This window comes from Malaclemys terrapin, unplaced genomic scaffold, assembly GCF_027887155.1.
Source record: "Malaclemys terrapin pileata isolate rMalTer1 unplaced genomic scaffold, rMalTer1.hap1 H_1, whole genome shotgun sequence".
NCBI classification, from domain to species: domain Eukaryota; kingdom Metazoa; phylum Chordata; order Testudines; family Emydidae; genus Malaclemys; species Malaclemys terrapin.
This window is the reverse complement of record NW_026530195.1, coordinates 90,461-111,911: the sequence shown is the minus strand read 5'-3', so window position 1 is coordinate 111,911 and position 21,451 is coordinate 90,461. Positions and strand designations below refer to the sequence as shown.

Sequence of the window (21,451 nt, the reverse complement as noted above, 5' to 3'; positions counted from 1 at the left end):
ATCGCCGCCAGCTGCTGTGCCGGGCCCATGATATTCCCCTCTCAGGGCATCAGGGAACCTGGCGTACCCAGCAGAGGCTGCTACGGAGCTTTTACTGGCCTGGGGTCTTTGTTACTGTCCGACAGTACTGCGGATCCTGTGACCCCTGTCAGAGGGGGAGGAAGGCCTGGGACAAGGGGAAAACAGCTTTAGGACCCTTGCCCAGCATAGAGGATCCTTTCCGGAGGGTGGCCAAGGTTAAAAGGGCGGCTCTAAACCAAGAGAGCCCAAAGCACAGACCTCCAGACTGGAGCGCTGGGAGAAGACCACAGCCCAGTTGGAACCCCAGAGGTATGGGGGTGGGAAAAGGGCACAGGCCGCATAAACCTTCCCACATGCGAACTGCGAGTGCCATCAAGCACCCCCGACCTAAGGGGGGGCGTGAAACTGAAGGGGCCTGGTGTAATTCCCACCAAGGAACTGGAGGGATGCGGGGGCATCCATGGGAACGGGAGTAGGTTCGAACTTCCCCAGGTCACTGGCTAAAGTGACCCTGCTCAGTTCGGTCTCGAAGGGGGGAGAGATGTGACGAACTGGGACTGTTCTTGCTGGGGTGTGTGAATGCTGACAGGGGAGTGTGACTAGGATGGTCTGCATCGGAGGATGGGAGTTGGCCCAAGGGAACATACCTGAGTGTGTAACATGAGAACCCAGGAGGGGGTTGGAGGTCAGGTGACTCCGGGGCCCGGGAAACTGAACAAAGGCTGTGGGAGGGGTCGCTGAAAGCAGAGTGCTGGAAGCAGGCTGGAGAGATGGCTGGGAGGCAGAGATGGCTCTGACCCCCCAAGGGGGGTGGGCTGGCATGCCCTGGGACCCCAAGCTGGACCTAACTGAGGGGGGCCCTGTTGTCTGTGCCTGCAAGACCTGTCTTGGACTGTATTCCTGTCATCCAAATAAACCTTCTGCTTTACTGGCTGGCTGAGAGTCATGGTGAATCGCAGGAAGCCGGGGGTGCAGGGCCCTGAGTCCCCCAATACTCCGTGACAGTCATAAATCAAATTATCATAACAAATGTGGCATCTTTATCTTGTCCCCTTTAATAAGATCCTGCTAGTTTTTATTGGTATAACACAGGGAGGCCAGAGCCCTGTCTGGGCTCCCCTCCATTTCCCCAGCCAGCTCCAAACTGAGACTCTCCAGCCCCTCCTCTGGCCTTTATCTCTTTCCCTGGCCAGGAGGTCACCTGATCTTTGTTCTCCAACACCTTCAGCTGGCACCTTTGCCGGGGAGGGGCCCAGGCCATCAGGAGACAGGGTGTCGCCCATTCTCTGTGCAGACAGGATCACAGGGGCCCACTTGGGCTCTGCAACAATCACACCCCCTGATCTCCCCACCTAGATACCTAAGAACTGCAAAGGGGAAACTGAGGCACCCACACAGTATTCAGAGACAACATTAAGACCATTCCCACTTTGTTACAGGGGCCAAGCCATTCACACCCTCACTGCCAGCACATGCCTGCCTGGCCCCGAGCCCTGGGCTAGCCACTCACGCCAGCGCCATGCTATGCAACCAGATACTAGACCAGGGGTCGGCAACCTTTCAGAAGCGGTGCGCCGAGTCTTCATTTATTCACTCTGATTTAAGGTTTCCCGTGCCAGTCATACATTTTAACGTTTTTAGAAGGTCTCTTTCTATACGTCTATAGTATAGAACTAAACTATTGTTGTATGTAAAATAAATAAGGATTTTAAAATGTTGAAGAAGCTTCATTTAAAATTAAATTAAAATGCAGAGCCCCCCGGACCGGTGGCCAGGACCCGGGCAGTGTGAGTGCCACTGAAAATCAGCTCGTGTGCCGCCTTCGGCACGTGCCATAGGTTGCCTACCCCTGCCCTAGGGTGACCAGATGTTCCAATTTTATAGGGACAGTCCCGATGTTTGAGGCTTTTTCTTATATAGGCTCCTATTACCCCCCCACCCCCGCCCCAATTTTTCCCACTTGCTGTCCGGTCACCCCAAGACACCCCCACGTCCTGGGCTGCAGGGAGGGACAGCACTGGCTGCCCAGACGGACAGTCTGGCGGCACTAGCTTGGCATGGAGGAGTCACCCCGTAGAGAAGCAGGCGAGGGGACAGCGAGCGTGCCCTGTGCCGCCCGCTCATCTCACTGACATGCTCCCGCCGGATTACTGCGGCTTGGCAGCGGGTTCGCTCCTGGAGCGGCTCATGTCAAAGCTGCCAGGGGCCGAGGGGCTTTATCCAGGCTGGGAAACGAGCCGGACATCGGTCAGGCTCAGAGTCGTTGGCATGGGTGGGTGCCTCCCGCAGGGGCTCACATGTCACCCAGTTGGGGGATAGAGAGATGGCGCTGTACAGGGATCGGGTTTTAAATCCAGGCTCCCCATGCCAATCTGAACCCTGGACCCCAGCCGCTGGCCCAGGGTTAGCGCGAGCGAGGGCTTAGCAGACGTGCTGCTGCCAAGCGCTCGAGAGCGGAGGACTTGGCACCAGGCCCAGAGCAGGACGTGCCAGCCACGCCCGCACATGACGGGGCCAGCTCAAGCCACCCCCAGCTCCCAGAGCCCCCTGCGCAGCTCCCCCCGGGTCGCTGTCAGCAGCTGGGCTGGGGCAGCAGGGCAGAGTCAAAGTGTCTGAACGCAGCAGCTGCCCGCAGGGAAAAATGAAAGTGGCCCTGCACCCTGGGGGGATCAAGGCTGAGGATAGGGAGGGAACGGGGCTGCCAGGGCCGCTTTCGCTTTCCCTTCACCTCGGCCCGGCTGGGAACAGGATCGGCACAGCACGGCAGCCGAGCAGTTCGGGGTGCAGCCGCAGGGACACCGCCCCGGTGCTGATGAGAGAGCACCGGCTGCCCCATGAGTGAGTTGGGGGTGGGACCCGGGGTCTTTCCCCTCTAGGGGGCGCCAGCTCAGATCCAGCCACAGGGCAGGGAGCTCGGGACAGGGTGGGAATGGGGCTGGTACTGGGTTATGCTCACCCCTCTCCTCTCCCCCCACAGGCCGCACGGTCGCTCTCCTGCTCCTCACCCAGATCAGCTCCCAGTGGGGGCTGAGAACAGGTACGTACAGCTCGCCCCACCGTGGGGACCCTGGACACAGCCCTCACCCCCTCGCCCCACCGTGGGGACCCCGGACGCAGCCCTCTCCCCCTCGCCCCGCTGTGGGGACCCCGGACGCAGCCCTCTCCCCCTCGCCCCACCGTGGGGACCCCGGACGCGGCCTTCCCCCCCTCGCCCCGCCGTGGGGACCCCTGGACGCGGCCTTCCCCCCCTTGCCCCGCCGTGGGGACCCTGGACGCGGCCCTCACCCCCTCGCCCCGCCGTGGGGACCCCGGACGTGGCCTTCCCCCCCTCGCCCAGCCGTGGGGACCCCGGACGCAGCCCTCCCCCGATCCCCCCGCCGTAGTCCTCCCCCGCTCACACCCGGACACAGCCCTCCCCCGCCGTGGGTACCGCCGAACACAGCCCTCCCCGGCTTACCCCGCTGTGGGGACCCCCGGATGCAGCCCTTCCCCCCTCCCCCCGCCGTCGGGACCCCTGACGCAGCCCTCCCCCCCCCCCGCCTCAGGGACCCCCAGACTCAGCCCTCGCCTCTCTCATTGCAGACGAGCTACCTGTGCTGCTGCCCGCGACCTCGAAGGCCGTGCTGGGGGGCACAGCGCTGCTGAACTGCACCTACCCGCCCGCGGCGGACCTGATCCTGTACTGGACCCGGCTGGGTCCGGACAGCGAGAGGAACGTCTACACCTACAACAGAGGGGAACACCTGGTCTCACATGAGGACCTTGCCTATCAGGGCCGGACCACTGTCCCAGCTGGGCAGCCCGGGCGCGGGGACGGGGCCCTCCGGCTACACAACGTGACGCTGGCTGACGAGGGCAGGTACCGGTGCCGGGTAAAGAGCAACCGCGGCATGGGCATAGCAGAGACGGAGCTACGGCTCATAGGTAAATGGGACACAGGGCCTGGCCCCTCCACGGGTGGGGAATGGCCCCTCTCAGGGGTGCTGGCTCTGATCTGGCCCCATGTCGGGGACCTGGCTGGCTCACAGGAGTGGGAAATGGAGCACGGGGTCTTTCCCCTCTCGGGGGCGCTGTCTTCAATACAACGCGTATAGGAACAGCCACAGGTCAGATCAATGGTGTGACGAACTGGGCCTGTTCTCACTGTGGTCTGTAAATGCTGACAGGAAAGTGTGGCTAAATAGTCTGCATTGGGGAATGGGAGACAGCCCGAGGGCGCATACCTAAGTGTGTAACACGAGAACCCAGGGAGGGGTTGAAGGCCAGGTGACTCCTTAGCCCGGGAAACTGAACAAAGGCTGTGGGAGGGGTCGCTGAAGCCAGAGTGTGGGAAGCAGGCTGGAGAGATGGCTGGGGGGCAGAGATGGCTCTGACCTCCCAAGGGGGGCTGGGACCCCAAGATGGACCAAACTGAGGGGGTCCCTGTTGTCTGTGCCTGCAAGACCTGTCTTGGACTGTATTCCTGTCATCCAAATAAACCTTCTGCTTTACTGGCTGGCTGAGAGTCATGGTAAATCGCAGGAAACCGGGGGTGCAGGGCCCCGAGTCCCCCAATACTCCGTAACAACTGGTGGCAGCGGCGGGATCTACTGCACCCCGTGGACGGCGCTTCCTGCAGTAAGTGACTGGGAAGCAGTAAAACGAAGGGGGATTAACGGGGACCAGGCGCGCTGAAGAGTGAAAAAGAGACGGTTATTACCCCTGGGAGTGTGTGACCAGCGAGAAGGACTTTTGCAGTAACAGGGTCCCCCGGGGGGATCGCAGCGAGTGGTCCCAGGGGCGGAGGAGTCTGCAGCTCGACCCTGGCAGAGAGGCGGTGACCTCGAGAAGGGCTGGCACACTAGGGGGCCCCCTGGGAACTGTGGGGAGCTGTGAGCACACAGGCCGGTGAGTGGCCAGCAGGAAGATGTATGCCAAGCGGCTTAAGAGCGACCTGGTGGAGCTGTGCAAGCAGAGGCGGCTGCGCATTGGGAGGCTCACCAAAGAACAGCTCATTGCCCAGCTGGAGGCGGAAGATCGCGCGAATGAACTGATCCCTGTGTCTCAGGGAAGCAGCCTGGCAAATGCAGCGCAGGCACCAGTGTCTGTCCCAGCTGGGAGTGGTCAGCCGGCTGCTGAGGGCTTCCCGAGACCCCTCCTTCCTATGCCTAGGGGAAGGGTGGGGAGGAGCCCAGCAAATACCGAAGGCGCCGTGACCCCCCCGGCCAGCAGGGGGTCCCCCCGGCGAAGCTCGCCGGCCAGCAGAGGATCCTCCCGGCGACGTTCGGCATCCGGGGAGCGGAATTGGCTGGAATGGGAGAAAGAGCTAAAACTGAGGGAGCTGGAGGATCGTGAACAACAGAGACAGCATGAAGAGAGACAGCGTCAGCGTGAACGGGAGGAGAAAGAGAGACAGCATCAGTGTGAAGAGAGACAGAGACAGCAGGAACGGGAGGAGAATGAGAGACAGAGACAGGAAAATGAGAGACAGCGTCAGCATGACCTGGAACTGGCAAGATTGAAGGGCAGCGAACCCCCGGCTGCGGTGAGTGAGGGGGGACCCAGGACTGCACGGAGCTTTGATAAGTGCATCATGGCCCCATACAAGGAGGGGGAGGACATGGATGACTTCCTGGAGGCCTTTGAGACGGCCTGCGAGCTGCACCGGGTTGATCCCGCGGACAGACTCCAGGTCCTTACCCCCTTACTGGACCCCAAATCCGTGGCATTGTACCGCCAACTGGGAGAGGCAGAGAAAGGGGACTACGAACTATTCAAAAAGGCCCTGCTACGAGAGTTTGGGCTGACTCCTGAGATGTACCGGGAAAGGTTCCGGAGTCAAGATAAAACCCCTGAGATCTCATATCTGCAACTAGCCGCCCGCATGGAGAGATACGCCAGCAAGTGGGCTGGTGGGGCCCAGATGAAGGAGGACCTGATTAAACTGCTGGTACTGGAGCAACTGTATGAGCGGTGCCCATCCAACCTGAGGCTGTGGTTGGTGGACAGAAAGCCAGAGACCCCGCGACACGCCGGGCAGCTGGCCGATGAGTTTGTAAAGAGCCGGTCAGGAGACAAAAGGGAGGAGTCCCAAAGGAACAGTCCCACCACAACGCAAAGAGAGAGTCACCATGGGACCTCCCCATGGGAAAATACAGAAAAAAACCATCAGAGGGGAGCATCCGGCATCAGGACCATCCAACCTACTCAAGGGGACCCATGGGACATGGGCTGCTACCACTGTGGCCAAAAGGGCCACATACGGGCCCAGTGCCCTAGGCTCAGGAACAGACTGAGCAGACCGAACCCACAGAGGGTTAACTGGGTAGAGACCCAGCCCGGCGAGAGGCAGCATTCCCAGGGAAGGGGGGCTGGCAGAGTACCACCTGCTAAGGAGGGAGGAGAGCTCCAGGCCAGCTCCTCTAGGGGGCTAGATGCCCCAGACTCAGGGTTTTTGGTTTATACGGTGGGCGCGGGGCTGTCCCTCCGGAGAGAGTACCTTGTTCCCCTGGAGGTGGATGGGAGGAAGGTCAATGGATACTGGGATACGGGCGCAGAGGTGACGCTAGCCCGGCCCGAGGTGGTGGCCCCAGATCAGGTGGTGCCCAACACCTACCTGACCCTGACGGGGGTGGGCGGGAGCCCAGTCAAAGTGCCCGTGGCAAGGGTACACCTGAAGTGGGGGGCCAAGGAGGGCCCCAAGAATGTGGGGGTACACCCGTATTTGCCCACTGAGGTATTGATGGGGGGGGACCTGGAAAACTGGCCAAGCAACCCCCAAAAGGCACTGGTTGTGACCCGCAGTCAGAGCCGGCGAGGGGCACTGCGCCCTGGCCTTGGGGGGGGTGCCTTGCCTAAGGCACAGGACCCTAACCTGGTGGGGAGGGAACGCCCAGGGACACGGCTCAGGGAGGCTGCAGCTTCAGGCCCAGCGGGCGAGGAAGAGCAGGTGGCCATCCCTGTCCCAGCTGCTGAGTTCCAGGCCGAGTTACAGAGAGACCCCTCCTTGCGGAAGATAAGGGACCTAGCCGACGTCAATGCGGTACAGACCATGGGACGAGGTGGCCGGAAAAGGTTCCTGTGGGAGAAGGGGTTCCTGTACCGAGAATGGGCTCCCCCAGGGAAAATGGAGTCAGGGGGGATCAGGAGGCAGCTGGTGGTACCCCAGAAGTATCGCTGCCAGCTGCTGTGCCGGGCCCATGACATTCCCCTCTCAGGGCACCAGGGAACCTGGCGTACCCAGCAGAGGCTGCTACGGAGCTTTACTGGCCTGGGGTCTTTGTTACTGTCCGACAGTACTGCCGATCCTGTGACCCCTGTCAGAGGGGGAGGAAGGCCTGGGACAAGGGGAAAACAGCTTTAGGACCCTTGCCCAGCATAAAGGATCCTTTCCAGAGGGTGGCCAAGGTTAAAAGGGCGGCTCTAAACCAAGAGAGCCCAAAGCACAGACCTCCAGACTGGAGCGCTGGGAGAAGACCACAGCCCAGTTGGAGCCCCAGAGGTATGGGGGTGGGGAAAGGGCACAGGCCGCATAAACCTTCCCACATGCGAACTGCGAGTGCCATCAAGCACCCCGACCTAAGGGGGGGCGTGAAACTGGAGGGGCCTGGTGTAATTCTCACCAAGGAATGGGAGGGATGCGGGGGCATCCATGGGAACGGGGGTAGGTTCGAACTTCCCCAGGTCACTGGCTAAAGTGACCCTGCTCAGTTCGGTCTCGAAGGGGGGAGAGATGTGACGAACTGGGCCTGTTCTCACTGTGGTCTGTAAATGCTGACAGGAAAGTGTGGCTAAATAGTCTGCATTGGGGAATGGGAGACAGCCCGAGGGCGCATACCTAAGTGTGTAACACGAGAACCCAGGGAGGGGTTGAAGGCCAGGTGACTCCTTAGCCCGGGAAACTGAACAAAGGCTGTGGGAGGGGTCGCTGAAGCCAGAGTGTGGGAAGCAGGCTGGAGAGATGGCTGGGGGGCAGAGATGGCTCTGACCTCCCAAGGGGGGCTGGGACCCCAAGATGGACCAAACTGAGGGGGTCCCTGTTGTCTGTGCCTGCAAGACCTGTCTTGGACTGTATTCCTGTCATCCAAATAAACCTTCTGCTTTACTGGCTGGCTGAGAGTCATGGTAAATCGCAGGAAACCGGGGGTGCAGGGCCCCGAGTCCCCCAATACTCCGTAACAAATGGTCCATCGAGCCCAGTATCCTCTGTGACCGTGGCCAATGCCAGGCACTTCAGAGAAATGAACAGCACAGGCAGTTATCGTGTGTCCATTCCCTCTCGCCCACTCCCGTCCCTGCTTCCAGCAGGCAGAGGCTACGGCCGCTCAGAGCAGGGGGTTGTGTCCTGACCCATCCTCCAGGAACTTGGCTAGTTCTTTGTTGAGCCCTGTTATAGCCTTGGCCTTCACAACATCCCCCTGGCACCGAGTTCCCCAGGCTGTCCGGGCGTTGGGGGAAGAAATACTTCCTTTGTTTGTTTCAAACTTGCTGCCAACTAATGTCATTGGGTGACCCCTAGTTCTTGTGTTATGAGGAGGAGTAAACAACACTTCCTTATCTACTTTCTCCGCACCCGTCATGATTTTATAGACCTCAATCGTATCTCCCCTTAGCCGTCTCTTTGCCAAGCTGAACAGTCCCAGTCTTATTAATCTCTCCTCACACGGCAGCCGTTCCATGCCCCTAATCATTTCTGTTCCCTTTTCTGTCCCTGTTCCGATTCCAGTCTGTCTGGTTGGAGATGGGGGTCCCCTGTCTTATTATCTCTCCCTTTCCTAATGATGCCCAACCCTGGTCGCTGTTTTGACTGCGGCTGGACACTGAGTGGATGTTCTCAGGGAACTCTCCGCAGTACCGCCAAGATCTCTCAAACCCCGTCCTTTTCACGTGGCTCTTTCCCACAGGCCTCTATCATCTATCCTGGCTCCAGCCCCAGCTCTGCTCCCCCTCCCTGCAGAACGTGACACTCACCTGCCTCGCAGAGGGCGGCTATCCCCTCGCCACCGTCACCATCCACGACAGCACTGGCAGGGACTACGGGGCTGGGACACGAGCTGCCAAGGACCCCCAAGGGCTGTATAGCACCGCCCATACAGCTGATGTGCCCTGCTCCCCCACCGCCAGCTACACCTGCACCGTCAACACCACCCTCCACCAGCAGAACCTCACCGGGACGCTTGGCCTGGAAGGTGAGGACCCAGGACTCTGGGGGGCAGATGGGGGTCGAGGCAGCCTGGCCTGCTAGGCCGGACCCTGCCACTCACTTGGCCATGGTTTTGTCTCCCCAGAGCCGCAGCCAGCATGGAAGGGCTGGGCCGGTGTTGGCGTTGGTATTGGCATGGGCGTGGCGGTGGTAGTGCTGGGGAGCGGAGCACTCTGGGTAAGCACCTGCCCCACTCCTGACTCACTCCCACGGCACTCTGGAGGCCCCACACGCTCACCCTGGCCTTGTCTTTCCTTCCTACAGGCTGGGCACCAGAGGAGGAAGGTGAGATAGTGGGCAGGGGGGAGGGGTACTGAGATGGGGCCATATTCCATTCCCACCCCACCCCCGAGCCAGCCAGTCCCTGCCCTGGGGCCGGATGGGAGCTGGCACCCCCTGGAGGGGAACGGCCCCGTATTCCATCCCTCGAACCAGCCAGTCCCTGCCCCATGGCCAGATGGGAGCTGGCACCCCCTGGAGGGGAACGGCCCCGTATTCCATCCCTCGAACCAGCCAGTCCCTGCCCTGGGGCCGGATGGGAGCTGGCACCCCCTGGAGGGGAACGGCCCCAGCTGTCGCTCTCAGGAAGGCAGGGCCATGACCCTCTCTGTGTTGCTCTGACAGGGGCAGAGGCACCAGGGACCCAGCCCCCCACGGGAGGCGGACCCAGCCCGGGAAGAGGCCCTGTTGGAGGGCACCGGCCCCACCTGCACAAGGAGGGGGGACCTACCAGACATCCTCCAGGAGCCACCCCCACCCAGCAAACATCTCACACCGCACCCGTCGGTCACTGAGCCCTGCCCCACACCTCACCCTGGGCCCAGCAGTGCCTAGCAGCCCCCTGCGGCTCGGGGCGGCCGCAGTGCTGGGAGCCAGGACGCCTGGGTTCACCTCCTGACGGCCTGAGACGGTTTCCCCCTTCAATGGGTTGGAGCTTCGCTCGGCATCACTACCCAGACCCCCAGCCCAGGGCCCCCCATTGTCAATAAACACGGCTCTGGAAGGGGGACCCCTGGGGTGAGGTGCATGTGGTTTTATTGGGCAGGCAGTGGCAGAATCATTGGGGGTCCTCGCTTCCAGGGGGATGCTGGGAGTAGGAAGTGTCTCCCCCACACCCGAGCCTGCCTGGGTAAGTCAGGCTACAATTCCCCCCTCCCAGAATCCCTCAGGGCAGGCTGGGAGGGGCCCGGCTGGCTCACTCCCACAATGTCTTGGGGCAAAGAGCAGGATGGGTTGTGGGGGGCAGCGGTTCTCGGACGCCTGGGTTCCTCAGGGGCGGCGCAGCAGGCGCCTCCAGAGCTCGCAGCGGAGGAGGTCCCGCTCTTTGCGGATACCCTGCAGCACGCTCTGATTCTCCTGGGCCCGGCGCACCAGGTACGGCAGCACGTCCTCCACCGCCCCGTACGGTATGGACTTGTAGATGGCGTATCCAGCCTGGCCTGCAGGAGAGAGACGGTCAGCAGGGGGCGCCGCGCTGTGAGAGGGGGCATTGCATGCTGTGAGGGGGCCAGCAAGGGGGGGGAGGCGCCGCACACTGTGAGGAGGTGCAGCGGGGGGGGACCGTGCTGGGGCGGAGGGGGGTGCCGCACACTGTGAGGAGGTGCAGCGGGGGGGACCGTGCTGGGGCGGAGGGGGGTGCTGTGCACTGTGAGGGAGGCCAGCGGGGGGGCAGCGGTGTGTGTCTCCATGCACCGTGGGAGGGACCAGTGGGAGTGTCGTGCGCCATGAGGCGGGAGTGCCGTGTGCCGTGAGGGGGGGTAACCACACTCGGAGGGGGGGCAGTGGGGGGGCACCGCACGCGCCATGAGGGGGGCCAGCAGGGGGGGGAATGCACTGTGAGGGGGGTCAGCGGGGGGGGTGTACCCAAGGCCAGGGAGACGTGGTCACACATGCCCAGCAACTGCCCGAAGCAGACGGCCCCTCCATCCTTGGCAATGCCCAGCTCCTCCATCCTGTAAGGGGATGCGGATTAGGCACCGCGGGGGGGGTCTCTGCCCTGCCCCTCTGCTCCTGCCCCCCGAGCCGCCATCCTTCACCCCTCCTTTCCACTCCAGGCATGAGGGAGCAGTGCATGCTGGGAGTGTAACCGACCTGCGGATGGCGTGGCTCACAGAGGTCTCGTTGTGGCTGGCGACGATCAGCTGGCACTGCTGCCCATCCCGTGCCACCAACTCCAGCAGCAGGTCCAGGCAGTGCTGGTAGCTGCAATACAGAGTGCCAGTGTGGGTCCTGCCCCCCAATCTCACACGGCGCCGGCGTGGGCCCGGGACCCCGGCATCCTGCCCCCCAATCTCACACGGCGCCGGCGTGGGCCCGGGACCCCGGCGTCCTGCCCCCCAATCTCACACGGCGCCGGCGTGGGCCCGGGACCCCGGCGTCCTGCCCCTCAATCTCACACGGCGCCGGCGTGGGCTCGGGACCCCGGCGTCCTGCCCCCCAATCTCACACGGCGCCGGCGTGGGCCCGGGACCCCGGCGTCCTGCACCCTCAACCTCGCCCCTGCCCGGGGATTATTTCTCCTCCGGTTCAGCATAAGACCCAGGCGTCCTGCACCCCACCACACATGCACACAAACCATGGGGTCACCACAGGCCCCACAGCTTCCAGTTGGAGTCAAGGCACCAGGGGCTGCGGGGGAGCCAGATATCCAAGCCCCTACCCACCTCACCTGTGGTTGGTGGCCTCCCAGGTGGGGTGCAGGGGGTCAGGGTATCCCCTCTCCCGCGCCAGCCGCCGCTCCTGCTCCAAGTAGGCCCCACGCACCAGCTTCACCCCGAAACAGAAGCCCCGGCGCTCGGCCAGCGCCGCGTCCGCGCCAAGCCGCACCAGGCAGTCCTGCGAGAGCAGCACCAGGCTCAGGGGACGGGCCTTGGGGGGAGACTGGACAAGGGGTGCAGGGGAGGGGCGGGAGGAGGCTGGCCAAGGGGGTGCAGGTGGGGGCAGGAGTGGGGGCGCAGGCTGGGGGAGGAGGGGCTGGAGGAGGCTGGCCAAGGGGGTGCAGGTTGGGGCAGGAGCGGTGGTGCAGGCTGGGGGAGGAGGGGCTGGAGGAGGCTGGCCAAGGGGGGGCAGGTGGGGGCAGGAGTGGGGGCGCAGGCCAGGGGGTGCAGGCTGGGGGAGGAGGGGCTGGAGGAGGCTGGCCAAGGGGGTGCAGGTGGGGGCAGGAGCGGGGGTGCAGGCTGGGGGAGGAGGGGCTGGAGGAGGCTGGCCAAGGGGGTGCAGGTGGGGGCAGGAGCGGGGGCGCAGGCTGGGGGAGGAGGGGCTGGAGGAGGCTGGCCAAGGGGGTGCGGGTGGGGGCACAGGGGGGAGGCCAGCCTAGGGCATGCAGGTCGGCCCAGGGGTTGCAGCGGGGGCTTTGGGGGCACTCTGGCCAGGGGGTGCAGGCTGGGGGAGGCTGGCCAAGGGGGTCTGGCGTGGGGTGGGGTTGGGGTACCTGCAGGTAGCACTGGTAGGTGTTCCACACCCAAGGCTGGGCGCGATTCCAACGCCCCATCAGCGCCAGGGTGACAAGCGTCAGCGCGGGGTTCACGTAGGTGTACTCGGCGTCCACCAGCACCCGCACCCCCGCCTCCACCGCCCGCTGGGGGGAGACACAGTCAGACCCCCGGTACCCCCGACACCTGCACTCCCACCTCCACCGCCCGCTGGGGGGAGACACAGACCCCCGGTACACCCGCACCCCCGCCTCCACCGCCCGCTGGGGGGAGACACAGTCAGACCCCCGGTACACCTGCACCCCCACCTCCACCCCCCGCTGGGGGGGTAGACAGTCAGAACCCCAGGAGGAGGAGGAGTGCTAGGCAGAGACAGGCTCCACCTAACGAAGAGAGGGAAGAGCATCTTCGCCAGCAGGCTGGCTAACCTAGTGAGGAGGGCTTTAAACTAGGTTCACCGGGGGAAGGAGACCAAAGCCCTGAGGTAAGTGGGGAAATGGGATCCTGGGAGGAAGCACAAGCAGGAGAGCGCAACAGGGGAGGACTCCTGTCTCATGCTGAGAAAGAGGGACGATCGTTGAGTTATCTTAAGTGCCTATACACAAATGCAAGAAGCCTGGGAAACAAGCAGGGAGAACTGGAAGTCCTGGCACAGTCAGGGAACTATGATGTGATTGGAATAACAGAGACTTGGTGGGATAACTCACATGACTGGAGTACTGTCATGGATGGATATAAACTATTCAGGAAGGACAGGCAGGGCAGAAAAGGTGGGGGAGTTGCGTTGTATGTAAGAGAGGAGTATGACTGCTCAGAGCTCCGGTATGATACTGCAGAAAAACCTGAGAGTCTCTGGATAAAGTTGAGAAGTGTGAGCAACAAGGGTGATGTCGTGGTTGGAGTCTGCTATAGACCACCAGACCAGGGGGACGAGGTGGACGAGGCTTTCTTCTGGCAACTAGCAGAAGTTACTAGATCGCAGGCCCTGGTTCTCATGGGAGACTTTAATCACCCTGATATCTGCTGGGAGAGCAATACAGCGGTGCACAGACAATCCAGGAAGTTTTTGGAAAGTGTAGGGGACAATTTCCTGGTGCAAGTGCTGGAGGAACCAACTAGGGACAGAGCTTTTCTTGACCTGCTGCTCACAAACAGGGAAGAATTAGTAGGGGAAGCAAAAGTGGATGGGAACCTGGGAGGCAGTGACCATGAGATGGTCGAGTTCAGGATCCTGACACAAGGAAGAAAGGAGAGCAGCAGAATACGGACCCTGGACTTCAGAAAAGCAGACTTTGACTCCCTCAGGGAACAGATGGGCAGGATCCCCTGGGAGAATAACATGAAGGGCAAAGGGGTCCAGGAGAGCTGGCTGTATTTTAAAGAATCCTTATTGCGGTTGCAGGAACAAACCATCCCGATGTGTAGAAAACAGTAAATATGGCAGGTGACCAGCTTGGCTAAACAGTGAAATCCTTGCTGACCTTAAAAACAAAGAAGCTTACAAGAAGTGGAAGATTGGACAAATGACCAGGGAGGAGTATAAAAATATTGCTCAGGCATGCAGGAGTGAAATCAGGAAGGCCAAATCACACTTGGAGTTGCAGCTAGCAAGAGATGTTAAGAGTAACAAGAAGGGTTTCTTCAGGTATGTTAGCAAGAAGAAGAAAGTCAAGGAAAGTGTGGGCCCCTTACTGAATGAGTGACGGAGGATGTGGAAAAAGCTGAAGTACTCAATGCTTTTTTTGCCTCTGTCTTCACGCACAAGGTCAGCTCCCAGACTGCTGCACTGGGCAGCACAGCATGGGGAGGAGGTGACCAGCTCTCTGTGGAGAAAGAAGTGGAGAAAGAAGTGGTTCGGGACTATTTAGAAAAACTGGACGTGCACAAGTCCATGGGGCCGGATGCGCTGCATCTGAGGGTGCTAAAGGAGTTGGCGGATGTGATTGCAGAGCCATTGGCCATTATCTTTGAAAACTCATGGTGATCGGGGGAGGTCCCGGATGACTGGAAAAAGGCTAATGTAGTGCCCATCTTTAAAAAACGGAAGAAGGAGGATGCGGGGAACTACAGGCCAGTCAGCCTCACCTCAGTCCCTGGAAAAATCATGGAGCAGGTCCTCAAGGAATCAATTCTGAAGCACTTAGAGGAGAGGAAAGTGATCAGGAACAGTCAGCATGGATTCACCAAGGGGAAGTCGTGCCTGACTAACCTAATTGCCTTCTATGATGAGATAACTGGGTCTGTGGATGAGGGGAAAGCAGTGGATGTGTTATTCCTTGACTTTAGCAAAGCTTTTGATACTGTCTCCCACAGTATTCTTGCCGCCAAGTTAAAGAAGTATGGGCTGGATGAATGGACTGTAAGGTGGCTAGAAAGCTGGCTAGATCGTCGGGCTCAGCGGGTATTGATCAATGGCTCCATGTCTAGTTGGCAGCCGGTATCAAGCGGCGTGCCCCAAGGGTCGGTCCTGGGGCCGGTTTTGTTCAACATCTTCATTAATGATCTGGAGGATGGCGTGGACTGCACTCTCAGCAAGTTTGCAGATGACACTAAACTGGGAGGAGTGGTAGATATGCTGGAGGGTAGGCAGCGGATACAGAGGGACCTAGACAAATGAGAGGATTGGGCCAAAAGAAACCTGATGAGGTTCAACAAGGACAAGTGTAGAGTCCTGCACTTAGGACGGAAGAATCCCATGCACTGCTACAGACTAGGGACCGAATGGCTAGGCAGCAGTTCTGCAGAAAAGGACCTAGGGGGTCACAGTGGACGAGAAGCTGGATATGAGTCAACAGTGTGCCCTTGTTGCCAAGAAGGCTAACAGCATTTTGGGCTGTATAAGTAGGGGCATTGCCAGCAGATCGAGGGACGTGATCATTCCCCTCTATTCGACATTGGTGAGGCCTCATCTGGAATACTCTGTCCAGTTTTGGGCCCCACACTACAAGAAGGATGCGGAAAAATTGGAAAGAGTCCAGCGGAGGGCAACAAAAATGATCAGGGGGCTGGAGCACATGACTTATGAGGAGGGGCTGAGGGAACTGGGATTGTTTAGTCTGCAGAAGAGAAGAATGAGGGGGGGTTTGATAGCTGCTTTCATCTACCTGAAGGGGGTTCCAAAGAGGATGGAGCTCGGCTGTTCTCAGTGGTGGCAGATGACAGAACAAGGAGCAATGGTCTCAAGTTGCAGTGGGGGAGGTCGAGGTTGGATATTAGGAAACACTATTTCACTAGGAGGGTGGTGAAGCACTGGAATGGGTTACCTAGGGAGGTGGTGGAATCTCCTTCCTTAGAGGTTTTTAAGGCCCGGCTTGACAAAGCCCTGGCTGGGATGATTTAGTTGGGGTTGGTCCTGCTTTGAGCAGGGGGTTGGACTAGATACCTCCTGAGGTCCCTTCCAACCCTGATCTTCTATGAGTCTACCCCCGACACCCACACCCACGCCTCCACCGCCCGCTGCGGGGAGACACAGTCAGAGCCCCAGCACCCCCGACACCTGCATCCCCGCCTCCACCGCCCACTGGGGGGAGACATGGTGAGAGCCCCCCCTCCAAGCTCCTGCACGTGGCCCCAGCTCTGACCTGGGTGACCCCGTCCAGCCGCAGCAGGGAGGCCTGTAGGTGCCGGTTCTCGGCTGGGCTCAGGCCGGAGAAGTTCGCCTCCTGGGGGCAGCATTAGGGGCAGGGTTGGTCCAGCTCTAAGGAATGTGCACAGGGCAAGCTGGGGGCGGGGTGGGGCAGGGCTGGGCTCCTGATGGGGGGGGGCTGAGGGGGGCTGGGCCGGGGCCCACAGCGGGTTCTGGGGTGAGCCCAAGCGCCCCTGGGACTGGCAGAAGCTGCGTGGTCCAGGCTGACCCCCAAGACCTTCCATGGGGAGAGATGCTGGCTGGGGCCAAAGGGTGGGTGGGAGCAGGGCAGGGAGCAGTGTGGGGCAGGGGCCCTAGCGTCACACTCAAGGCCTGGCTAAAGGCCTGGACAGGACCAGCCCCCCTGTGTCTCGGTGATGGGGCCGCCCTAGGGGCAGGATTTGGGGGCGAGGGGACAGCACTGACCTCTCCACCCATCACTGCCATGACTCTGTCCATGCTAAACTCCGACAGCCCCCCCGGCTCTCCCAGCCGCAGCGACACCGTCCTCTGGGGGGAGACAGCATGGGGGGAGTCGGGGGGCTGCTGGGGGCACCCCCATCCTGCCACCTCCTCCCCTACGCCCCATCCCCTTCCTGTCCCCCTCAGCCCCCCCATCCCGCCACCTCCTCCCCTACGCCCCATCCCCCTTCCTGTCCCCCTCAGCCCCCCCATCCCACCACCTCCTCCCCTACGCCCCATCCCCCTTCCTGCCCCTGCTCCCCCTCAGCCCCCCACCTCCTCCCCTACGCCCCATCCCCCTTCCTGTCCCCCTCAGCCCCCCCCATCCCGCCACCTCCTCCCCTACGCCCCATCCCCCTTCCTGCCCCTGCTCCCCCTCAGCCCCCCACCTCCTCCCCTACGCCCCATCCCCCTTCCTGCCCCCTCAGCCCCATCATGCCACCTCCTCCCCTATGCCCCATCCCCCTTCCTGCCCCTGCTCCCCCTCAGCCCCCCACCTCCTCCCCTACGCCCCATCCCCCTTCCTGCCCCCTCAGCCCCATCATGCCACCTCCTCCCCTACGCCCCATCCCCCTTCCTGTCCCCCTCAGCCCCCCCCATCCCGCCACCTCCTCCCCTACGCCCCATCCCCCTTCCTGCCCCTGCTCCCCCTCAGCCCCCCACCTCCTCCCCTACGCCCCATCCCCCTTCCTGCCCCCTCAGCCCCATCATGCCACCTCCTCCCCTATGCCCCATCCCCCTTCCTGCCCCCTCAGCCCCCCCACCTCCTCCCCTACGCCCCGTCCCCCTTCCTGCCCCCTCAGCCCCATCATGCCACCTCCTCCCCTATGCCCCATCCCCCTTCCTGCCCCCTCAGCCCCATCATGCCACCTCCTCCCCTATGCCCCATCCCCCTTCCTGCCCCTGCTCCCCCTCAGCCCCCCACCTCCTCCCCTACGTCCCATCCCCTTCCCTTCCTGCCACCCCGCTCCTCCCCAGCTCCCCATCCCGGCACCTCCTCCCCTATGCCTCCCACACCCCATCCCCCTACCCTTCCTGTGACCCAACAGCGCCCCATCCTGCCACCTCCTCCCCCATGCCCCTTGTTCCTCCCCAGCCCCCAATCCTGCCACCTCCCCCATGCCCTCTACCCCTTCCCTTCCTGCCACCCTGCTCCTTCCCAGCCCCCCATCCCACCACCTCCTCCTCCCACGCCCCCTACCCCTTCCCTTCCTGCCATCCCAGTCCCCCCCAGCCCCCCACCTCCTCCCCCTCCTGCTCCTTCTCCCTCTCAGCCCCCCACACCACTGCCTCCTCCCCCATTCCCCAGCCCCCTTCCTGCCCCTGCTCCCCCACACCCCCTTCCCTTCCCCTATTCAGTGGGTCTCACTTGCATGCCTCAGCTGGCTCCCGCCCGCCAGCCTGCAAACAGATTGGCATGGGCAGCAATGAGGGGACCCAGGCGTCCGGGACCCAGCCCCTCAAGTCCCCATAGGCATGGAGCAGAGTCCCAGGCACCCTACATCTTTCTCTCCCAAAAGGGGGCGTCGGCAGCTCCCCCCCCCGCCCCCCAGTACTCACACAGAGCCGGGCGCTCATCAGGGCCGTCACCTTCAGCTGCATCATGGGCTGGGATCCCCCCTGGGCCGAGAGCCCCACGCAGCCTAGCACGGCCCCCCGGTTCCCCTCGTACCAGCCCTCCCTGTGGGGAGAGAGAGCTGGGCCCCCGCCCGGACCCCCCCCCCCACAGCCCCCGGGTTCCCCTCGGCCCAGCCCTCCCTGCGCGGGGAGAGAGCTGGGCCCCCGCCCGGACCCCCCACACACAACCCCCCGGTTCCCCTCGGCCCAGCCCTCCCTGCGCGGGGAGAGAGATGGGCCCCCGCCCGGACCCCCCCCCACAACCCCCCGGTTCCCCTCGGCCCAGCCCTCCCTGCGCGGGGAGAGAGCTGGGCCCCCGCCCGGACCCCCACCCCACAGCCCCCCGGTTCCCCTTGGCCCAGCTCTCCCTGCGCGGGGAGAGAGAGCTGGGCCCCCGCCCGGACCCCCCCCCCACAACCCCCCGGTTCCCCTCGGCCCAGCCCTCCCTGCGCGGGGAGAGAGCTGGGCCCCTGCCCAGACCCCCACCCCACAGCCCCCCGGTTCCCCTCGGCCCAGCTCTCCCTGCGCGGGGAGAGAGCTGGGCCCCCGCCCGGACCCCCGCCACACAGCCCCCAGGTTCCCCTCGGCCCAGCCCTCCCTGTGGGGAGAGAGAGCTGGGCCCCTGCCCAGACCCCCACCCCACAGCCCCCCGGTTCCCCTCGGCCCAGCTCTCCCTGCGCGGGGAGAGAGCTGGGCCCCCGCCCGGACCCCCGCCACACAGCCCCCAGGTTCCCCTCGGCCCAGCCCTCCCTGTGGGGAGAGAGAGCTGGGCCCCCGCCCGGACCCCCCACACACAGCCCCCGGGTTCCCCTCGGCCCAGCCCTCCCTGTGGGGAGAGAGCTGGGCCCCTGCCCAGACCCCCACCCCACAGCCCCCCGGTTCCCCTCGGCCCAGCTCTCCCTGCGCGGGGAGAGAGCTGGGCCCCCGCCCGGACCCCCGCCACACAGCCCCCAGGTTCCCCTCGGCCCAGCCCTCCCTGTGGGGAGAGAGAGCTGGGCCCCCGCCCGGACCCCCCACACACAGCCCCCGGGTTCCCCTCGGCCCAGCCCTCCCTGTGGGGAGAGAGAGCTGGGCCCCTGCCCAGACCCCCGGTTCCCCTCGGCCCAGCCCTCCCTGCGCGGGGAGAGAGCTGGGCCCCCGCCCGGACCCCCACCACAGCCCCCGGGTTCCCCTCGGCCCAGCCCTCCCTGTGGGGAGAGAGAGCTGGGCCCCCGCCCGGACCCCCCACACACAGCCCCCGGGTTCCCCTCGGCCCAGCCCTCCCTGTGGGGAGAGAGAGCTGGGCCCCTGCCCAGACCCCCACCCCACAGCCCCCCGGTTCCCCTCGGCCCAGCTCTCCCTGCGCGGGGAGAGAGCTGGGCCCCCGCCCGGACCCCCGCCACACAGCCCCCAGGTTCCCCTCGGCCCAGCCCTCCCTGTGGGGAGAGAGAGCTGGGCCCCCGCCCGGACCCCCCACACACAGCCCCCGGGTTCCCCTCGGCCCAGCCCTCCCTGTGGGGAGAGAGAGCTGGGCCCCTGCCCAGACCCCCGGTTCCCCTCGGCCCAGCCCTCCCTGCGCGGGGAGAGAGCTGGGCCCCCGCCCGGACCCCCACCACAGCCCCCGGGTTCCCCTCGGCCCAGCCCTCCCTGTGGGGAGAGAGAGCTGGGCCCCTGCCCAGACCCCCACCCCACAGCCCCCCGGTTCCCCTCGGCCCAGCCCTCCCTGCGCGGGGAGAGAGCTGGGTCCCCGCCCGGACCCCCCCCACACAACCCCCCGGTTCCCCTCGGCCCAGCCCTCCCTGCGCGGGGAGAGAGCTGGGCCCCCGCCCGGACCCCCCCCCCATAACCCCCGGTTCCCCTCGGCCCAACCCTCCCTGTGCAGGGAGAGAGCTGGGCCCCTACCCGGACCCCCCCCACAGCCCAGCCCTCCCTTGGGGGGGGGGGGAAAAGAGAGCTGGGCCCTCTCGAATGTGGAACCCACCCTCCGGGACCATCCCCACTGCCCCCCCAAGACCCATCCTCTGGGATTCCCCATAACCAAACTCCCTTGGATTCCCATAATGCTCCCCCCCCCCATAATCCCATGGCCCCACCCTACCCTTCCTTGTCCTGCCCCACGTCCTCCTCGATTGGCACGGCCAGGAGGGGGCGCAGCCCCAGGGCACGGAGGCGCTGCACTGTGACCCCCACCTCAGGGGGCGTCTGCCCCGCCACAAACTGCCCGTAGAAGGAGGCGCGCAGCAGGGACCCCCAGAGCCGGTGCCCCAGCAGCCGCCGGGACACGGAGAGCAGCTGGGGAGGAGACGGGCATCAGTGACCCCCATCAACAGCCCCCTGGCACACGCCCCTCACTGGGGGGCCTGCTGCAGGAGGCGTAGGGGGCACACAAGGTTGTGCTGTGGGGCAATCTCACAGTGGGACACAGGGCATGGTGTGGGCAGTCCTGGAGAGCAGCAGGGGTTCACATGGGGCCAGGCCCAGGGAAGCGGGGGGACCCAGCCGGGGGGCAGGGTCTGGCTGGGGGGCCCGTCCCAGGGAAGTGTGGGGCAGGGTCTCACCGTGGGGGCCCGTCCCAGGGAAGCGTGCGGCAGGGGGCCCCGCGTGGGGCAGGGTTTGGCTGGGGGGCCCGTCCCAGGGAACTGTGGGGCAGGGGGCCCCGCGTGGGGCAGGGTCTCACCATGGGGGCCCATCCCAGGGAAGTGTGGGGCAGGGTCTGGCTGGGGGCCCCGTCCCAGGGAAGCGTGGGGCAGGGTCTCACCGTGGGGGCCCGTCCCATGGAAGTGTGCGGCAGGGGGCCCCGCGTGGGGCAGGGTCTGGCTGGGGGGCCCGTCCCAGGGAAGTGTGGGGCAGGGGGCCCCGCGTGCGGCAGGGTCTCACCGTGGGGGCCCGGCGCACCAGCCCTGGCAGGCCGCACAGCCTGAGCACCAGCAGCCCCCGCGCCAGCTCCCAGCCGCTCTTGAGCCGCAGAACGGCGCCGTCAAAGCTGAGCTGGGCCCCATGGGGGGCTGGGGCCGCCCCCCCCGCCCGCTGCAGCCAGCGCCCCCCGCGCCCCAGCATTGCGCCCGCTGTCTGGCCGGGCCGGGAGCGAAGGTCACCCGCCGTGGGGCAGGGCCAGCGGAGAGTGAAATCCAGCCC

The 21,451-nt window shown here is 63.9% G+C and overlaps 2 protein-coding genes across 6 annotated transcripts; one reads left to right on the top strand and one right to left on the bottom strand.

The window, feature by feature from the left end:
* Positions 1-2,755: 2,755 nt before the first annotated feature.
* LOC128829661 (butyrophilin-like protein 10) lies at positions 2,756-10,151 on the top strand. Of its 3 annotated transcripts, XM_054015138.1 has the most exons (7): positions 2,756-2,859; positions 2,999-3,058; positions 3,604-3,945; positions 8,904-9,188; positions 9,288-9,379; positions 9,467-9,487; positions 9,827-10,151. In XM_054015138.1, the coding sequence occupies exons 1-7, from the start codon at positions 2,856-2,858 to the stop codon at positions 10,034-10,036; spliced, it is 1,014 nt and encodes a 337-aa protein (XP_053871113.1). In that variant the 5' UTR covers positions 2,756-2,855; the 3' UTR covers positions 10,037-10,151. The 3 variants fall into 3 exon arrangements, with proteins under 3 accessions (XP_053871113.1, XP_053871114.1, XP_053871112.1); XM_054015139.1 differs by lacking the exon at positions 9,467-9,487; XM_054015137.1 differs by having other exon boundaries at positions 9,288-9,487.
* Positions 10,152-10,220: 69 nt separating this feature from the next.
* LOC128829660 (hydroxyproline dehydrogenase-like) lies at positions 10,221-21,417 on the bottom strand. 3 transcript variants are annotated; one of them, XM_054015136.1, is made up of 10 exons: positions 21,194-21,417; positions 20,415-20,608; positions 18,281-18,401; positions 16,685-16,768; positions 16,215-16,295; positions 12,633-12,779; positions 11,871-12,037; positions 11,294-11,404; positions 11,096-11,154; positions 10,221-10,641 (listed from the first exon to the last, which is right to left on the bottom strand). In XM_054015136.1, exons 1-10 carry the CDS (start codon positions 21,371-21,373, stop codon positions 10,472-10,474), a joined length of 1,314 nt encoding a protein of 437 aa, XP_053871111.1. In that variant the 5' UTR covers positions 21,374-21,417; the 3' UTR covers positions 10,221-10,471. The 3 variants fall into 3 exon arrangements, with proteins under 3 accessions (XP_053871111.1, XP_053871109.1, XP_053871110.1); XM_054015134.1 differs by having other exon boundaries at positions 11,066-11,154; positions 21,194-21,416; XM_054015135.1 differs by lacking the exon at positions 11,096-11,154.
* Between the last annotated feature and the right edge of the window lie 34 nt (positions 21,418-21,451).